Source organism: Phyllostomus hastatus, unplaced genomic scaffold (assembly GCF_019186645.2).
Source record: "Phyllostomus hastatus isolate PE091 unplaced genomic scaffold, TTU_PhHast_1.1 phas_contig_471, whole genome shotgun sequence".
NCBI lineage: Eukaryota > Metazoa > Chordata > Mammalia > Chiroptera > Phyllostomidae > Phyllostomus > Phyllostomus hastatus.
The window spans coordinates 680,059-698,581 of record NW_025333887.1 but is presented as its reverse complement, the minus strand read 5'-3'; the positions used below and the strand labels follow the sequence as shown (position 1 = coordinate 698,581).

Sequence of the window (18,523 nt, the reverse complement as noted above, 5' to 3'; positions counted from 1 at the left end):
TTTCTTTTCTTTTTTTAAGATTTTAGTTATTTATTTTTAGAGAAAGGGGAAGGGTGGGAGAAAGAGAGGGAGAGAAACATAGATGTGGAAGAGAAACATCAATCAGTTACCTGTCGCAGGTCCCCAACTGGGGGCCCATTATTATGAGACCAGCACGAACAGATCTGGCCAGCAACCCGGGCATGTGCTCCAACTGGGGATAGAACCAGCAACCTTTTGGTTTGCAGGACGATGTCCAACCCACTGAGCCACATCCGTCAGGGCCGGCATACCTTGTTTTATGTACGGCATAGATGTTCTGTCTTTCACAAATTGAAGGCAAGACACTCGACCAGCAAAAAGATTACAACTCATGCTCTGGGCTGTGGGTTAGGGCCCCAGTTGGGGGCATGCCAGAGGTACACTGATGCTTCTCTCCTCTTTCTTCTTCCCTTCCCTTCTCTGTAAAAATAAATTAAAAACATATTTTTAAAAAGATTAGAACTCACTTTATTGCAGTGTCCTAGGACAGAACCTGCAGAATCTCCAAGGTATGCCTGTAACCTTACCCACCAAGAGGTCAGTCTTATTCTCAAGCATCACAAAGGGGATTTGTTTGGGGTTGAGAAGGTCAACCCACAGCAGGAAGTCGGCCTGCCGAGCAACCAGAGCCTGGAAGGAGTCAGCTACTGTGACATCAAAGACCAGCACACAGCGGTGGGAGCTGCAGCATAGGGCCATGCCCAGGCACTGGAACCTCTGCGTTCTGGCGGAATTCTGGAGCTGCACTGATGAGGCAGGGAGGCCCACTTACACTCCTGGGCTGCAATCCATCCTTGCAGAAGAAGGGGCGACCGACCCAGAAGTCCAAGCTCCCACAAGCCATACTGGGAGCCCACGGCCCTCAGTTATTCCGGCCCCTAGACCACAGCTTCCACATAATTACGCCCACCTCAGGGCAAGTGAGGGACAGCTGGTCAGCCAGCCTTGCTCAGAGCACCTGATCAGGTCAGACAGTCACAGAGTCACACAAACCACATCTGGCCACTGGAAGACAGGCCTGGAGAACTTGGGGACTGGAAGACAGAGGTCCCGGGACACCCACTCTTACCTGCACAATTGATGCCTGGCTTTTGAGCTGCATCACTTGAGCTAAGAAGTCAATGCCAACGGTTGCCCTGTACTGACCCTGATGACTGAAGCAGTTGATGAGGAGCTGATTCGTCCAGAGGAGTTGCTCACTCTGTGGGGTCACAGGTCAGAAGGGCCTCAGTTCGTGCACTTCCAGACATCCCCTCTCTTGCTGCACCTGAGCCTCACACCTTTGCTGAGGCCAATGCCCGTGGTCTCTCCCCTTGGCCCAGCCACACCCCCACACTAGGGCCCCTCTCAGGATTTAGTTCATGGGTGGGGAGAGACGGCTGGACAGGGAGAGCTGGCCCACGTTCCCCAACACACCCACCCTTCTAGCCCCCCCACCCCACCTCGTCCCAGGCCTTCCTGCGAACTCACCCAAAATTTCCCACCTTAAAGATCTTGAGCTGACGGCCCCAGTGGCAGCGATGGCGGGGTTCAGCCACTAGAGGGTCGCAGCCAGCCCGAGTGTGGGGGCGGAGCCGGAATGGGGGCGGGGCATAGTGACTTGTCAAGCCCCGCCCCCATCGCGACCCCACCCCCAGGCCCTGCGGAACCCCTAAGGAGGGGGTGGGTGGGGCGAAGCTGGGTCAGCTGAGTGACAGTCACGGGATCGTGACCATCTCTGTCTGGCTTCCTGGAGGAGAGGTAGGGATGAACGGGGGGGCCTCTGAGTGTGGCGGTTCAGTGGTGGGGCCCATGGGGAGTAAGCTTTTGTTTTGGTTTAGTGGGGTCAGTCTTGGGGCTGGTTCCAGGCCAGAGGGCAGCGCTGCACACGAGTTGGGAGAAAATCAAGGGCTGGATCCCCAGGCCTGAGGGCCTGGGGGAGACAGGTCAGGCAGCCCCGGTGCCCACTCAAGCCTAGGGTGACCTGGGGCACAGAGGAACCCGTTCAGGAGGCTGGGATCCAGGAAGATGGGGAGGTCTGCGGGGGAGCTGCACCTCCAAGTCCCAAGTTCCCCAGGAAATGGAGAAGGAGCAGGAGACTCTGCAGACCTGGAAGGAGCGTGTGGGACAGGAGCTTGACCATGTGGTGGCTTTCTGGATGGAGCACTCCCACGACCAGGAGTATGGGTGCGCCTCGCCCTCCTTCCCGTGCCCTCAACAGGGTCTTTGCCTCACCTGAGCCCCCGCCTCACTCTTAGCTGTCTCAGATCTGCTGGGCCCAGCAGGCTGTTGGGGGTGCAGGGCCCCTTCCCTTTGCTAACGCTGTGTCCTACAGGGGCTTCTTCACGTGCCTCGGCCGCGATGGGCATGTGTATGACGACCTCAAGTATGTCTGGCTACAGGGGAGGCAGGTAGGGATGTGCCCAGGCTTGCTTGCAGCTTTCCCAGGGGTGGAAGACCAAGTCAGCTTGGTCTGCCCTGCTTCGGTCCACACATGCACACACATGACAAAGTCTGTCACCTCGACACTATTCCTGCCCTGACAAGGGCACCTAGGACTCCCCCTCACCCCAGCCCTGAGGACCCTGCTGCCCCTCGCTTAAGCCACATTCCCTCTGCTCCTTCACAGGTGTGGATGTATTGTCACCTGTACCGCAAGTTTGAGCGCTTCCGCTGCCCTGAACTTCTCGATTCAGCTAAAGCAGGTGTCCTCTCCCTACCCCTACCTCCCCAAAGGCCACTCCAAGTTTACGCAATAGCTCATATGTGCCTACATTCTAGAGGGGTCTAGAAACAGTGAAGAGCCTGGGGACACTCACAGGTGGGAAGAAGAGGTGAGAGTGTCCTCACCTGAATTCTAGCATGTCAGTTTTCCAACCACCAGGTGGCGAATTTTTGCTGCGTTATGCCCGAGTGGCACCTCCTGGAAAGAAGTGTGCCTTTGTCCTGACACGGGATGGCCGCCCGGTCAAGGTGCAGCGAACCATCTTTAGCGAGTGTTTCTACACCATGGCCATGAACGAGCTGTGGCGAGTGACAGGGGAAACACATTACCAGGTGCATGGGACAGAGGCTGCCCTGAGGATCTCTGTGCTCTCGCCCGTGCTGGGCAATAGCCACCTGATGCACTCCCGCTCTGTGTGCAAGCCTTTCCCCCAGGCCCTGTCTGCAGGCTGGGTCTGTTGTCAATGTCAGTCCTTCCCCTGGGCCCCCATGGCTCCAGGGCTGTTGGCAACACCCCCCCCCCCCGTATTGCACTGTATTGACACTGAGCATCTAAGGGTATCCCCACAGAAGTCTTCTTCACTTCTGAACTCCTTCCCCCTCCCCGCACCTTAACAGGGGCCCTGGGTACAGAGGGGCCAATCTATGGCCAGCCCCCACCTGGGTGGGGGCCTCTCCCTCTTCCCTGGTGCCCCTTGTGCTCCCAACCTCATTGCTTGGGAGTGGCATGTACCCCCAGACTGGGAGCCCTGAGGCAGCCTCAGCCTGGGCTTCCTTTCACCTCACCCCCACTCAGCCTGGGCCTCCCCTCATCTCGCCCCCACCCAGAGGGAAGCGGTCGAGATGATGGATCAGATCGTATACTGGGTTCAGAAAGACCCATCGGGGCTGGGCCGGCCCTGGCTCCCAGGGACCCCGGCCTCAGAGTCCATGGCGGTGCCCATGATGCTGCTCAACCTGGTGGAACAGCTTGGGGAGGCGGATGACGAACTGGCGGGCAAGTACGCCGAGCTGGGGGACTGGTGCGCCCAGAGGATTCTGCAGCATGTCCAGGTGAGGCAGGAGGCTGGTGCCAGCTGCCAGTCGGGACCTGGTTGCCAGGAAGCAGGGCACCCCTACTCCTCAGGGCAGCTTCTCCACCTGCGCCCACACCAACCTGGACCCTGGTGGTCCCCTTTAAGATAAGGAGGCTCAGCCCAGGACCCTTGGGAAGGTGGAGAACCCAGGGAACTGGGTGGAGCCAAGGGCAAGAGGAAGGGTGCCAGAGCCTCAGGCACATCAGAGAGCAGGATACCCAGCCAGACCCAAGGCCTTCCAGGCTTCTGTGGGCAGCTCAGCCCACCCAATCTCGTTGCCTTCAATGTCCCACCATTGTCACCTTGGGGAGCCCTGTCCAGGCTTTTGGCAGTGAGTTAGCCCCTCCTCAAATGCCCCTCTGAGCCAGGCCTGCCCAAGCTTGCAGTTTATGGAGGGAGGGAGGGAAGAAGGGTCTTTATGGTTGGATGGTGGGGGCTGAAGGCAGAATTACTTTCTCCTGCTCCTCTCCTGGCAGAGGGATGGGCAGGCTGTGCTAGAGAATGTGTCAGAGGATGGCAAGGAACTTTCTGGTTGCCTGGGAAGACACCAGAACCCAGGTGAGGGGCAGGGTGGGCTGGGTGCCACCCTGGAGGAGGGAAGCGCCGAGCTTCAGTCTCTAGGCGTCAGATGAGGGGGTACCTGGGAGCCTCCTTCCTCCCTTCACCCTCTCCCAGCCAAGGACCAGACAAGGAGGAGGTGACAGACCTCCCAAGCTGGGGCATCAGCAGCAGGAGGCATAGTCCGGGACGGATTGGTGTGGGGGAGCAAGCTTTCTATATGGGAGGGTCTGTCATGTGGGCCGGGGAGCTCAGAGCAGCTCCGGATGTTAGGGAGCTAGGAAGGGAAACATGGTGGTCATTGTGGGGGCTTGAGCCTCCCAGCCGAGGGGAGGATCCGCAGCCTGCCTTACCCTGAGCCTTCACTAGGCCACGCCCTAGAAGCTGGATGGTTCCTGCTCCGTCATGCCATCCGGAAAGGTGACCCTGAACTTCGAGTCCACATTATTGACAAGTTCCTGTTGTTGCCTTTCCGCTCTGGCTGGGACCCTGACCACGGAGGCCTCTTCTATTTCCAGGATGTGGATGGCCTGTGCCCTACCCAGGTGGGAATGTGCTCAGGGCCACGTGATACTAACCTGTTCAAAGCTTTCTGTCTTGAGAGGTTCAAAGCTTGCTCTCATCACCCATTTCACAGAGAGGGAGCTGGTCTCAGAGGGGTAAACTTGCCCAGCATGACCCCTGTGGTAAGCTTTTGACTTCTGTACCAGCGGTCCTTGAGCTCGTGTGCGCAGACAATGCCTATGCAGAGGCACTTGTTCCCCTTACCTTGAAAAGGCTCTCTGGGTGATTTTAAGGTGTTAGCAGGGGTAGCAGATTTGCTCCCTTAGGCCTGGTCCTCTGATTGTGCCTTGGTCCTGCTGAGATTGGCAGAGTGGCTGACTCTACCACTGGCAGGAACTGAGTGTCCTGGGGGCTTTAGACAGACTAGCAAGACAGACAGGTTTTAATTCCAGGGCTAAAGGAAAGCCTGCCCATCCTTGCCCTTTGGTGTGAATTGGGTCCAGAAGCTACTCCTGTTCGAGGGGCCATTCCAACTCCCTGTGATTAAGCTCCAGGTGCTTGGGCCAGATGGAGTCTGAGCCAGGGCCTGAAAGATGAGGGTGACTTTGCTGTTGAGAGAGGTGGTGGAGGGTGGGACCCTGGGCTCTCAGATGCCTTCGTCTGCTCTGCTCTCAGCTGGAGTGGTCCATGAAGCTCTGGTGGCCACACAGTGAAGCCATGATTGCCTTACTCATGGGCTACAGTGACAGTGGGAACCCTACCTTATTGCACCTCTTCTACCAGGTGGCTGAGTACACCTTCTGCCAGGTAAGTGTCGCTTCCTGGTCCACAGCCCTCTATGGGCTCAGCAAGGGTGTGGAAGAGACACAGGCAGGCTTTCCTGAGCTGTGGGAGAAGGCTGGCCAGGGATGGTGAGGGTCATCCCACACCCCCTAGGTGCCCTCTGTTCAGTCCACAGAGCAGTCCCTGCTCCCTTGAAGCTTATATTTCAGTATGAGGTGGGGGGACAGACCATAAACAAGCGAGCAGACAAACACAGATGGCAGTGAGAGCTGTGGAAAATAAAGCAAGGTCAGGGCGCTGTGGGAGGAAATAATAGTGGCAGGGATGCTCTGTACAGAGCTGTCACCTTGCCTGATTTAGACATTACTGGGTCCTGGGGCTTCAGGAGGGGAGGCTACAGGGCATGGGGCAAAGGCAGGGAGACAGGAGACTATAGCTGTCCTCCTGGCCAGTGAAGATGGGGCCTGGCCTGGGGTGGGAATTGCAGTGTACAGATGTATCAAAGTCCAGTTAAGTGGGAGAGGTCTGGGCCAGGATTGTTTGGGTGTTATAAGAGTATAGATGAGCCCCGGCTGCTGTGGCTCAATGGATTGAGTGCTGGCCTGGGAACCAAAGGGTCACTGGTTCAGTTCCCAGTCAAGAGCACATGCCTGGGTTGCAGGCCAGGTCCCCGGTTGGGGACGCACGAGAGGCAACCACACAGTGATGTTTCTCTCCCTCTCTTTTTCTCTCCCTTCCCCACTCTCTAAAAACAAATAAATAAAATATTTTGTAAAAACAAGAGTATAGATGATACTGGAAGCCAGGAGACAAAGTAAGCTTCTGAAAGTACAGAAGGAGAAGAGGGAATAGGGAGCCCAACAAAGGAGACAAGAATCAGCTTCAAGGTAGGAAGGAAGCTGAGGCCTCCCGAAGGCCAAAGAGTGATGAGCTATACCAGCTACTGCTGAGGGGTACCTCAGGTGCTGAACCTGGTGGCCAATAAATGAAGATTACTGTTTAACTTCTAAAGCCACACTGTAGTCCACTGGTAAACTCCAGAATGGGAGAAACTATAGCAGGAGGTCTTATTCTGCTATAAGAGTCCATGGGCTTCAAAACCCGAAAGAAAATTACATCTTTATTTGTACTAAGCTCTAACTGAAATCTAGCATTTATTCCCATTATGAATGGAGGCAGTGACCATAGTAGTATTAGCAGCACCCAAATTTCTCACCAGTAATAATTCCAAATAGGACCTGGCTGGTGTGGCTGAGTGGATTGAGCATCAGCCAGCCAAACAAAAGGTTACCGGTTCGATTTCCAGTCAGAGCACATGCCTGGGTTGTAGGCCAGGCCCTCAGTTGCAGTCTTGCAAGAGGCAACCTGTCGATGTTTCGCTGCCCCTTTTTCTTCCTCCCTTTCCCTCTTTCTAAAAATAAATAAAATAAAATACTTATCCCTGGCTGGTGTGGCTCAGTGGATTGTGTGCCGGCCTGCAAACCAAAGGGTCGCCAATTCGATTCCCAGCCAGGGCACATGCCTGGGTTGCAGCCCGGGTCCCCAGTAGGGGGCATGCTAGAGGCAACCACACATTGATGTTTCTCTCCCTCTCTTTCTCCCTCCCTTCCCCTCTCTAAAGGTAAATGGATACAATCTTTAAAAAAAAAAATTTAAAACAAGAAATCTCAAATATGTTCATGTTACATTGTACTTAGAGAGGCATCTCCAAGTATTGCACAAGCTCATCACTACTTCCAAACCCAGGAGTCATGAGACCCAATGCTGTATCTTAATATTGAATGCATTCATAAAGAACGTGTGTTAGAGACCACCAGTTTTAACGGCCTCAAGTTAAATTTAAGGAATACATTTTAAAGAGATAGAGATTGCATTTGAACAATTACAAAAGTTATCACCAACAGGTCAATCATTATACACTAGCCAACACAAACTACAAAAAGCAAAAATTTAGACACCCACAGAAAAACTGGACAGGAAAACAGTTAAATTCTTTGTTATCTATCTTTCCATGTCAGATCAAATAGTTAAAAAATGAGTGAGGACACTATGTCTCTAGAAAAATAGAATGAATAGATACAGAACTAGTTTTACCCCCTACAAAGAAGACAGCAACTCATGGGCCCTAAGTTAAAGAGATCCTTTTTTTATTGATTGAGTTTTAGAGAGAGGGAGAGGGAGTGGGAGGAAAGGAGAGAGAAACATTGCATTGTTATTCCACTTATTTACGTATTCATCTGTTGATTCTTTTTTGTCCCCTGCCTGGGGATTGAACCCAAAACCTTGTTTGTAACAAAACAATGCTGTAACCAACTGAGCTAGCAGAACCTGAAAAGATAGTTTGAGCCTTAGCCTAAGTGGCTCAGTTGGTTGGAGCATTGTCCTGTAACCAAAAGGTTAACAATTTGATTCCCAGTCAGGGCATACACCTAGGTTGCATGTCTGGGGCATGTATGGAAGGCAACTGATTGATGCTTCTCTCTCTCTCTTTAAAGATTTTATTTATTTTTAGAGAGAGAGGAAGGGAAGGAGAAAGAGAGGGAGAGAAACATCAATGTGTGGTTGCCTCTAGCATGCCCCCTACTGGGGACCCGGGCTGCAACCCAGGCATGTGCCCTGACTGGGAATCGAACCAGCAACCCTTTGGTTTACAGGCCTGCACTCCATCCACTGAACTACAGCAGAGCCGATGCTTCTCTTTTGCATTGATGTTTCTCTCTCTCTTCCACCATCTTTAAAAAAAAATTAATGAAATAGGGTATTAATATTTAATAATAATTAAGATACTTTAAAAAGGTTTTATTTATTTATTTTTAGAGAGAGGAAGGGAGGGAGAAAGAGAGAAAGAAGCATCAATGTGTGGCTGCCTCCCATGTACCCCCCACTGGGGACCTGGCCCACAACCCAGGCATGTGCCCTAACTGGGAATTGAACTAGCAACCCTTTGGTTTGCAGGCTGGCACTCAATCCACTGAGACACACCAGCCAGGGCAGATACTTTGATAGTGGACTTCAATGTCATTGATTTCCTCTATGACCTTTCTCAGAAGGGGCTCAATTCCATTGAAGTCTCTATCCAGGAAGGAAAAAGGACTGAGGCTAGGGCTCTGAGGTCCATCCTGGGGCGTGTGAAAGGAATTGACAAGCCTCTCTGGACAGGTGGCCAATGGGATTCGAGCAGGAGAGAAGGGAGGAATGCGGAAGGGTCAACAGAGTTGCTGGGCAGAGGCAGACTTCAGGTGGCTCTGAGGGAGGGGGAGGTGCATTTGGGACCTCTGGGGAGCAACGCAGGAATCAGATCTCGGTGACAGACATTCACAGTGTCAGCTACTGGAAGACAAGCCTGGGCAGTAGAGAGCAGGGACTCCAAGGGACTAACTTGTTATAAAGTTACCTGACATACCAGCACCTCCATCAGGGTTCTCTTTTTTCTTTCTTTAAATCGACTTCATTGAAATACAAGTTATAGACACTACAATGTGTCCATTTGGAGTGCCCAGTTCACTAAGACTTGGCAATGTATACATCTGTGTAATCACAAGCACAATCAAGATATATAACGTTTCTATAATCCCTAAACAGGGTTCTTTTCAGTCCGTCTTGCAGTATTTAATCTATCAGGCTGTGCTCCTTTCCCTCAGTGGGTTATCTAGCTATAGACTCTCAAACCCCTGCAGAAAAGAGAGAGGGGAAAGCCCCTCGCTTTTATCCTCGTCCGGGATGCGGTATGGTGTGTTGTTCTAAGAGCACCGATTCTGGAGCCAGGTTACCTGGGGTCAACCTGAGCTCTGACCCGGGTCACAGTGCAGTGGGGACAGTGAGACACCCTTCCCTAGGCCTGTCGCAAATGGGCGGCTCCTGCAGATGCTAGCTGTCAATGTCTCATTGTTATTCCAGTTTCGAGATCCTGAGTACGGGGAATGGTTTGGCTACCTAAACCGAGAGGGGACTGTTGCCCTCACCATCAAGGGGGGTCCTTTCAAAGGTGAGTGGGGGACGGGGAGCTCCACGGGCTACGGGAACTTGGCGGACCCCGGTCCTCCCAACTCGCCATCTGTCCTCTCCCCGAAGGCTGCTTCCACGTGCCGCGGTGCCTAGCCATGTGCGAAGAGATGCTGGACGCTCTGCTGAGCCGCCTCGCCCCGGTCCCTGACCGCGGCGCCGCGTCCCCGTCCGCCGATCCCGTCTGCTGAAGCGCTGAATAAAGCTGAGGATGCTACACTGCCCGCGTGCGCGTGTCTGTGGGGTCGCCGGGGTTGGGTGTAGCCGCCGTCCTTGCAGGCAGGACGGCACCTGTTCGCTCAGATGGTAGCCCGCCCGCCGACAGTCCTGACTGCTCGGTGCATTAGCCTTCCCCGAGCACCGCACCGCCCACCGCCCCGCCCGCCGACGGTACCGCCCCAGCCCTCGGGGATCTGGCTCATTGGCCGTGCGGCCGAGAGGGCGGGTGCGGCGGCGAGCACTTCCGGCCGGTGGCTAGTCTCGGAGCGCACCTCCCCTTCCGCCCCCGCCCCCGCAAGCCCCAGCCCGGCCCCGGCCCCGGCCCGGCGTCACTTTGGATCGCGGCGGCAGCTGATTGCGCGTTCACGACCCGCTGGGAGCCGCGATCCCCGCCGCCGTTATGAACATCCGCAATGCGAGGGTGAGGGGCCAGGGCGGAAGGCTGTCCGCGCCGCGTGGGTGCGGGTCGGGTGGCCGCGTGCGCATGCTCCCGAGGGGCCTGCCGCGTCCCGGGCCGGCCGTCCTGCGCGGGGAGGTGAAGGCCAACGTGTCCGTGGGGTGGACCTACCCGAAGAGGGGGCCGGACCTACCTGAAGAGGGGGCCGGGGCTGCGGACCCCGTCTTTGCGGGATGTCGGGGTTCAGTTGCGTGGTGTCCGGGAGCCCCCCGTGGCAACCACGTTCATACCACGGACAGACGATTTTTGCACAGCGCCTGTGGGCCAGGCCTGTGTAAAGACAGTCACTGGCCGGCTAAGTCCTGCGGGGGTTGGGGGTGGTCGGTGACTAGACAGACAGCAGGAAGGCTTCTGACAGGACCGAGGCCTGCTTAGTCACCGCAGTTCCAGGCCTGACTGCATTCCACTGCCCTCCTCCCCGCAGCCAGAGGACCTGATGAACATGCAGCACTGCAACCTCCTGTGCCTGCCAGAGAACTACCAGATGAAATACTATTTCTATCATGGCCTCTCCTGGCCCCAGGTGGGCAGCTGGGGGATTTGGGGACTGCAGACATCAGGCGTCAGTTTGGGAGGAGTGGGTGTTTTCACCCAGGGTAGGTAGCTTAGAACTGGACCAAGGGAGGGAGGGACAGGATTCACACCTCTGTCTGTTCTCTCCCTGGGAAAGAAAGGGGCGCAGTGTGCTGCGGGGAAACCAAGCCACTGGGCTTGGAAGTCAGGAGCTGTCACTGTACTCACCACTTGATGGACTTCTGTCTGTCATGTAAAGGGCGGGCTGTGGGCTGAGGTGTCCCCTAAGGGCTCCTCACCTGGGACAGGAAGTTGTTTTCTGACTTCTTTTTCCTCCCTGTCACCCAGCTCTCTTACATCGCTGAGGATGAGAATGGGAAGATTGTGGGGTATGTCCTGGCCAAAATGTGAGTCACCAACAAGGGAGAGAAGCCGGGTGTGGGAGCTGGGTGGGGAGGGGGCGGCGTACGAACACTGCACGTGTTTGGTGGATGCTGCCTGGGTTGGGTTTTTTCTTTTTCTTTTCTTTTTTTTCATTAATTTACAGACTGTTTTTTAGTTCAGTTTTAAGTTCACTGCAAAATCGAGTGGGAGGTACAGAGTTATATACCCATTCCCCCCTAGTTTCCTTTATTATTAAGGTCTTGTGGTATATTTGTTACACTGGATGCACCAGTATTGCTGCATTGTTAAAGTCTATAGTCCCCATTAAGTTTTATTCTTGGTGTTGTACTTTCTGTGGATTTACACAAATATCTAATGACATGTATCCACTATTAGAATGCCATGCAGAGTAGTTTCACTGTCCTAAAATAAAAATCCTCTCTGTGTGCTTGCCTCTTCTTCCCACCCTCTTCCTCCTGGCAACTACTGATCTTTGTACTGTCTCATAGTTTTACCTTTTCCAGAATGTCATTTACTTGCAACCAGAAACTATACAGCCTTTTCAGATTGGCTTCTTTCACTTAGTAATGTGAATTTGTTACTCCATGTCTTTCATGGCTTGCGAGCTCATTTCTTTTTATCACTGGACAATATTCCATTGTACTCCGTTGACACTACATGTGGCTGCGGTGAAGGGTGTTGGGTGTCCCAGCTCTCCCCCCATCCCAGGTCTGGGGGAACTTTGGGGCCAGCCAGAGGAGTTCATGCTCCTGCCATGTACCTATGCGGGGTGGGGGTATGGGGTAGTAGCTGCATCCTTTCCTTCTTGCTCTAGGGAAGAGGACCCAGATGATGTGCCCCATGGACATATCACCTCACTGGTGCGTAGGGCCCATGCAGGTTCTGATGGGGGTGGAAGTAGGGGTTAGTTGGGGCAGCCCTTGAGGACCCGCCCTTCTTTCACCAGGCTGTGAAGCGTTCCCACCGACGCCTTGGCCTGGCTCAGAAGCTGATGGACCAGGCCTCCCGAGCCATGATTGAGAACTTCAATGCCAAATATGTTTCCCTGCATGTCAGGAAGAGGTGGAAGCCAGGGCCTAGGGAAGGGAGGAGTAGGGAGGAGATACCGTCTTGATGTGGATCCTGGGGTGCCCTGGCTTTTGGAGAAGATCTGGAAGTGGGATTAGTGGGGGGGCGCTAGGAGGAGGGATAGGACCTGGACATGCTATCCCTGCCTGACCGAGCCTGTGCAGCTCAGTAGTGCCTTGTTCCCCTGCAGTAACCGGGCCGCCCTGCACCTCTATTCCAACACCCTCAACTTTCAGTAAGTAGATCTAGATTTTTCTAATGTAGTGGGGGTGGTCTCAGGTCTGGCTCATCCATGTGGCTGGGATGGGCTGAGCTGACTTTCAGGCAGTGGGCTGGGGGAGGCTGACACAGGGAGCGGGTCCCGGACTCCACACACGTTGTCAGGGTGCCTCCTCCACTCTCAGTGGTGACGGCACTTACCTGCTGCCATCTGCTCAAGTCATGAGATGCAGAAGGATGTGTGATGTGTCTTGTTCAGTGGAGGAGCGATTGCTTGATGCTGGCCGTGCAAAGGTGAAGGGCAGCATGGTGAAGAGCACACAGGCTTTCCAGTGAGGGTTCAGGAGAGATGAGGGCTCAGGACATGAGCAGAGGCTGAGGAACAAGACTCAGAGTGGCCAGGCACCTGGAAGCATCTAAGTGGGGCCAGAAGAAAGGAGAACATGGTGCTACAGAAGCCTCTGCACGAGGAGTGGAGGGAGCTAGAGCCCTGGGCATCCTGGTGGATGAGGGTGGGTCCACTCAAGGACACAGGGGTCTCTGTGTGCCTGGTACAGGACAGAAAGAGCCTGGCATGGAATTGACGCACCTAATACATGATGGCAAAAGCTACTCGAGTAGGAGGCCGGGATGGGCTGTCCCTGGAGGGCCCACTGAGATGGTACTCAGTCTGCGTTTAGTGGGGGATGAGAAGGGACTGTTGTGAAGGGTATTTGAGGAGGGATCTTTGACCCAGGTGCTGATACCTTCAGTGGTCAGCAATTCCAGGGGCTTAGGTATGGCACAGCCTTTCTAGGCCATCAAGTCCACCTACTATTCCAGTGGCAGGTACCCAAGTCTGCACACATACCTCCTGAGCTGCTAGGGCTGGGGGCCACACTGCCTGGCAATGCCTATCAGGAGCAGAGGGTGCAGCACCCCTCCTCCCCGGTCCCAGCTGCTAGGCATAGGAACTGACCATGCAGTCTCAGTAAGTGACAGGGAGCAGGTCAGGGAGGGAAGAGGATGGCTAAACTCCAGGCCTCAACTCACAAGAAGCCACAGAAAGATCTTGGTAGTCAGATTAGGGATGCTGGACCATGGCAGGACCTGGCAGAGGGGAGAGAGGGATAAAGGCACTGGGTATTACTCTCTGCTGGAGAGAGCAGAGTGAAGGCTATGTTGGAAATGGGGCTTGTCTACAAAAGGGTCCTTCAGGGGGAAATGACACCCTGCCCCACTACATGATGCCAGAAGGCTGAGGAAAATTGGACCACTGATTCGGGTCATCCTTCTATCCACCCCCTGCCCACAGGATCAGTGAAGTGGAGCCCAAGTACTATGCAGATGGGGAAGATGCGTATGCAATGAAGCGGGATCTCACCCAGATGGCCGATGAGGTAAGAGTGGGGCCAGGGCCACAGTCCCCACAGATAAAGAAAAGCAAGGCAAGTAGGGGAGGCTCTGCTGAAGGGAAGGTGAAGCTCCCAGGGGCCCTAAAACAGCAGGAGGGCTGCAATGGCTGGAGGTGAGATGGACCAGGTGCCAGCTGTTGTGGCCACATTGCTGGGAGTCCTGACCCTTGTCACCTCCGTTTCCTCACCTGTCAGGGAGGAAGCTGGGCCTTGTCAGGGCTTTGAAGGAGGCTACATCGGCCCAAGATTCCATTTTCAGGAAGAAGCTTGTGCCGCCCTGAGGCATGATGTGAGAGGCAAGGGAGGAGGCCCCTCGATGCGCTGAGAGTGAGGGCTCCAGGATAGCAGTGGGGGCCTGGGGATAGCCATGGCCTGCCTCAAGGCTCAGGGGTAAGACAAAACAGGGCTGAAGAGAAAGTCAAGGTCCTACAGCAGCCTGTGTGAGGGAGGCATGAGCAAACTCCCTTTACAGGGGAAAAAATGGGCCCAGAGAGGGCAGAGCCAGGATTCAACCCAGTGCGGTCCTTTGTTTCCTGCCCTGGCCCTGCTGCGTCTCACTGTGCCCCCTGCCCCCAGCAAGTGACAGGCACAGAGTCCCCTGGGCTGCTTGAGAGGGCCTATGTGATCTGGAGACTTAGTCCTATCTCCTTCCTCCTGCTTCTCCCTGGGCTCCCGATGGCAGCTGAGGCGGCACCTGGAGTTGAAGGAGAAGAGCAGGCACACAGTGCTGGGCGCCATCGAGAACAAGGTGGAGGGCAAGGGCAACTCGCTTCCAGGCTCAGGAGAGCCCTGTCGTGAGGAGAAGGGCCTGGCTGCAGAGGACAGCGGTGGTGACAGCAAGGACCTCAGCGAGGTCAGTGAGACCACAGAGAGCACCGACGTCAAGGACAGCTCAGAGGCCTCCGACTCGGCCTCCTAGAGCCTGCAAGCACTCATCTCCCTACTCTGGCCTGCCCATCCCATCCTCACCCGAGGTTTCACAATAAACTTCACCCAGTGGCCTTGGGGGGTTTGTGTGTGCGAGTGTGCACATTTGGGGGGTGTGTGCCTCAGGCCCTTCTGTGTCCCTGTGGAGGTGGACCTCACAGCCTTTTGGCACAGCGCGTCCTGGAAAGCCCAAGTAGAAGGGAAGAGCTTTGTCGGGGCTTTGGAGGTGGAACTCCCAAGTCTGTTGGCTTTCAGCATCTTTGGGCCCTAGGGAGGAACACCCTGGAGTTCTGGATGCCACACCCACCTAGGGGGGGCAGATGCTCTGCCTTCTGAGCCCTGCCCAGTCACTGCCTTGCTGGGCTCTAGACGCCTAAGTCCAACTGCTCACTGGGCTTATCTACTGATGTCCTATCTGGGTTATGGCCCAACCAGCTACCATTGGCGGAAGTCCTGGCAACTGCCCTTGATTCATCTCTCCCCTGCCATCTGAAAGGTCCGTGAGTCCTGTGTGTTTGACCACCATAGTACTCCTTGAATCTACTCCCTAATCTAAGCCTTAATTTGAAAATAATTAATAGACTTTTAGTAGTTTTAGGTTTACAGAATGGACTGATAGTACAGAGTTACCATGTACCCCCTCTACCCCCGCAGTTTTCCCTATTAACATTTTGAGCATTGTGTTGCATTTGTTACAATTGAGCCGATATTGATATATTATTAACTACAGTCCAGGGTTTACATTTCCCTCTCTGTGTTGGTACATCCTATGGATCTTTAAAAAGATTTCATCTATTTATTTATTTATTTATTTATTTTTAGAGAGAGGGAAGGGAGGGGGAAAGAGGGAGAGAAATATCAATTGGTTGCCTCTGGAACACCCCAACTCAGGACCCCACCCACAACCCAGGCATGTGCCCTGACTGGGAATCGAACCAGTGGCTATTCAGTTCACAGGCCAACACTCAATCCACTGAGCCACACCAGCCAGGGCTGTATATTCTATGGATTTTGACAAATGGATAATGTTATTTCATGCAGAATATAAAGGCCTCTGTTTTTCATGGCTTCGCTATAACCCCCAAACTTGTTCCTGTGCCTCTTCCTTTGGCTGCAGCACCATCACTTGCTGCTCCTAGACCCTGAGCAGGCTGTCCGGGCTGCCCACCTCCCGGTGAAGCTCAGCACTCCTGAGCTGTCACTGTCCCTTAAGTCCCTGCTACTGCAGATGGCACACTACTTCCCCCGCCAGGCTGAATGTTTCGCCGCCAGGCTTGAAGCTCGATTCTCTTTGGCTGGCGCTTGGCACGTGACCAACAGGCAGCCGGGGAAGCTGAAACTACGGGGTGGGGATGGTGAGGATTGAAAGTTGAGTCTGCGCATGCCTGCCTGCTTCCGTCTCGGGCGAATGCTGTATTCTGATTGGCTCAAATCGCGGTCCTCCCTGCAGGGGTGGCAAACAGATACTTGTCCCGCCTTCTGCGCCTGGCGTCAGAGCTTTCCGCTTCGCGAGCTGCGGCGGCTTCGTTCCCAGGCTCTGATTGGTCCAGCGGCAGCGGCGAGGCGAGCGTCCCTGCGTTATTCAGCGGCCCCCCAGCGCTGGAGGGAGGGAGCCGGTGGCGGCTTGCGCTGTTCCTTTATGGATCCCGCCTTCCTCCCTCTGCCCAGCCCACAAGAACCCGGCCCGCCCTTTGCCCTTGGTGCCCTGCGTCCGTGGCGGGGCGCTGACGCTTAGCCACCCCCACGCAGTTCGGTTTCCTGGGCGGAGGTGGGAACTGCTAGGGGAAGGAGGGGAAGCCGCAGGCCCGACTGGCCCTTGGGGCCCAGCACTTCCCTCGCCTCTGGGAGGGGCCGCTTTCGTTCCAAAAAACCAAGTTGTGGCTGGAAGGCTGATAGAAGGAAAGAAGGCTTCGCCCTTCTGGGGTAGGCTTCGGGGACCTTCTCCCCCGCCCCCCATGAACCTATATACTGAGGTGCATAACATTATACCTCATTGTTAAGCTTCTGGAAAGCCGATTTGTAGGAAAATAGGAGGGGCCTCACTACCCAATTCATGCTTTCATCTACTGTTGCTGTAATGTGGGCTGCTTGTAACGGCTTCCCTTTTCATTGATCTCTCTCCTCTGGTTTGTCATCCACGCTGCAGACCTGACCCCGTCAGCACTGTGGTCACCCCTGAGGACCAGTGTACACTTCACTCTTCACTCGTGGACAGGTTTAGCAAAGTCCTTTGGATCTGGTCTTTGCCTAATGCATGATAATGGGATTTTGGATTCTTTGGGAACAATGGAGCCAAGGATAGAGCAAGCCTTAAGTGCCAAACGAGTACCCTAAAAGCCAGGCTAATTACTTGAGGTTTTAAAGCAGTGGCTGAATGGGGCATCACGTCTGCATTTCTGGAGTCAAAAGCACGGAGGAGAGCATTTGAAAGTAGGGGCTGGGATGAGTTCAGTAGTTTCCAGTGGTCTTGAGCCCTGTGCCAAGCTCTGTTGAATGGGTAAGGGACTTTTGGGGACCATTCAGGGCTTGGATGGGAAAAAAGGGGCCCAACTGTGTTGGGGTTAGATGTTGAGGGGTGTGGATTCCTGATCAGGAGCAGTTTCCAGGGTGGGTGCATCTTTTCATGCTTTGGGAAGAGGCAAGAGGCTCACTCGCCTGCCTTGCTGGAGGATTTGAACAGTTGGTACAGCTCAAACCAGCTACTGGCAGTCTAGGTCCTGGACCTACTGGGGACTGGCCAGCTCCCAGGTCTTCCATCCCCAGACTCTGTGGACACATAGCATCTTAGAGAAGGCCCTTGGTTCTGGGGGGTGGGGAGGTCTGCAGCAAGCTTAGGAGTTATGTTTTCACCTTCTGGGTAAGAGAATTGCTTGTACTTGAAAGGCAGGAAGTACCTGCATAGCCTGCCTGCCCTCCCTCCCGAAGAGCTGCAGGTCTAGGTCACGTGTGCTCACATGTACACAGAGCCTGACTTTGACATCCATGCACACAAAGGCTTGGACCCTTTGCACTAGTACATACAGGCTTGCATCCCCAAGCACAAGCCTAAGTGCGTCATCACTCCTCCCACGATCTAGACCCCAGGGATTTTCCTCCCAGCCAAGGGAAGACAGTTAAATAGTCTGGCTTGTCACCTGCCACCTGCATCCTGACTTCCCAATTTGCTAGAGAAAAGCTGTTGCCCTGTGGCTGTGAGTTGGTAGAGAGGGAAAGTACAGTACCCCTGGCTAAGGGAGGCCTCAGACTTGCCTCCAGGCTTGCTAAGACCTTACTCTGAGGGGGTAGTTGGAAAGCTGTGTCCCCACCCCCAGGCCTAGGACAAGACAGGTGCAAGCTGCAGGGGAAAGGAGACAGAAGAGTCTCTTCCGGCAGCAGGAAGTGGTAACCACCTATGGGGAAACGAGGCTTGTTCCTCCCTATGGGGTGGAGAAGGGGAACCTTAGCTGAACACTGATCTCCCCCTCACGTGGGGGTCTGAAAAGAACAGCTGCTGAGGTCCTGTTCTCTGGTGCTGACTTTCTTTCCCACCCCACACTGGGAATTTCTCAGGGCTGTGACTTGAGAACATTGGGCCCCATCCGATGTCCTGGGGATCTGGGGGAAGCTGGTGACTAAGGGGAGTCCAGGGCCTGGAGCAGCTATGATGTCCCCACCCACTGGCATTGAAGGCCAAT

The 18,523-nt window shown here is 54.6% G+C and overlaps 2 protein-coding genes across 4 annotated transcripts; both read left to right on the top strand.

Moving 5' to 3' along the window:
• The first annotated feature begins 1,696 nt into the window (after positions 1-1,696).
• On the top strand, positions 1,697-9,866 carry LOC123823115 (renin binding protein). Of its 3 annotated transcripts, XM_045845461.1 has the most exons (11): positions 1,697-1,761; positions 2,078-2,187; positions 2,336-2,411; positions 2,630-2,705; positions 2,885-3,057; positions 3,553-3,777; positions 4,277-4,358; positions 4,728-4,903; positions 5,538-5,669; positions 9,543-9,630; positions 9,717-9,866. In XM_045845461.1, exons 2-11 carry the CDS (start codon positions 2,081-2,083, stop codon positions 9,836-9,838), a joined length of 1,257 nt encoding a protein of 418 aa, XP_045701417.1. In that variant the 5' UTR covers positions 1,697-1,761; positions 2,078-2,080; the 3' UTR covers positions 9,839-9,866. The 3 variants fall into 3 exon arrangements, with proteins under 3 accessions (XP_045701417.1, XP_045701418.1, XP_045701419.1); XM_045845462.1 differs by lacking the exon at positions 5,538-5,669; XM_045845463.1 differs by lacking the exons at positions 1,697-1,761; positions 2,336-2,411.
• A 283-nt stretch (positions 9,867-10,149) lies between these two features.
• NAA10 (N-alpha-acetyltransferase 10, NatA catalytic subunit) lies at positions 10,150-14,923 on the top strand. Its single transcript, XM_045845414.1, has 8 exons — positions 10,150-10,287; positions 10,748-10,846; positions 11,185-11,243; positions 12,056-12,101; positions 12,188-12,303; positions 12,500-12,544; positions 13,823-13,907; positions 14,605-14,923. The coding sequence occupies exons 1-8, from the start codon at positions 10,267-10,269 to the stop codon at positions 14,839-14,841; spliced, it is 708 nt and encodes a 235-aa protein (XP_045701370.1). The 5' UTR covers positions 10,150-10,266; the 3' UTR covers positions 14,842-14,923.
• Positions 14,924-18,523: the final 3,600 nt, after the last annotated feature.

Bases quoted from the DNA above. Each gene is read 5' to 3' on its own strand.
- LOC123823115 (XM_045845461.1), top strand. From the start codon at position 2,081: ATGGAGAAGGAGCAGGAGACTCTGCAGACCTGGAAGGAGCGTGTGGGA. The intron at 2,706-2,884 runs GTGTCCTCTCCC...TCCAACCACCAG, and splicing joins TCTCGATTCAGCTAAAGCAG to GTGGCGAATTTTTGCTGCGT. The intron at 9,631-9,716 runs GTGAGTGGGGGA...CTCTCCCCGAAG, and splicing joins CAAGGGGGGTCCTTTCAAAG to GCTGCTTCCACGTGCCGCGG.
- NAA10 (XM_045845414.1), top strand. From the start codon at position 10,267: ATGAACATCCGCAATGCGAGG. The intron at 10,847-11,184 runs GTGGGCAGCTGG...CCTGTCACCCAG, and splicing joins ATGGCCTCTCCTGGCCCCAG to CTCTCTTACATCGCTGAGGA. The intron at 12,304-12,499 runs GTGGAAGCCAGG...GTTCCCCTGCAG, and splicing joins TCCCTGCATGTCAGGAAGAG to TAACCGGGCCGCCCTGCACC.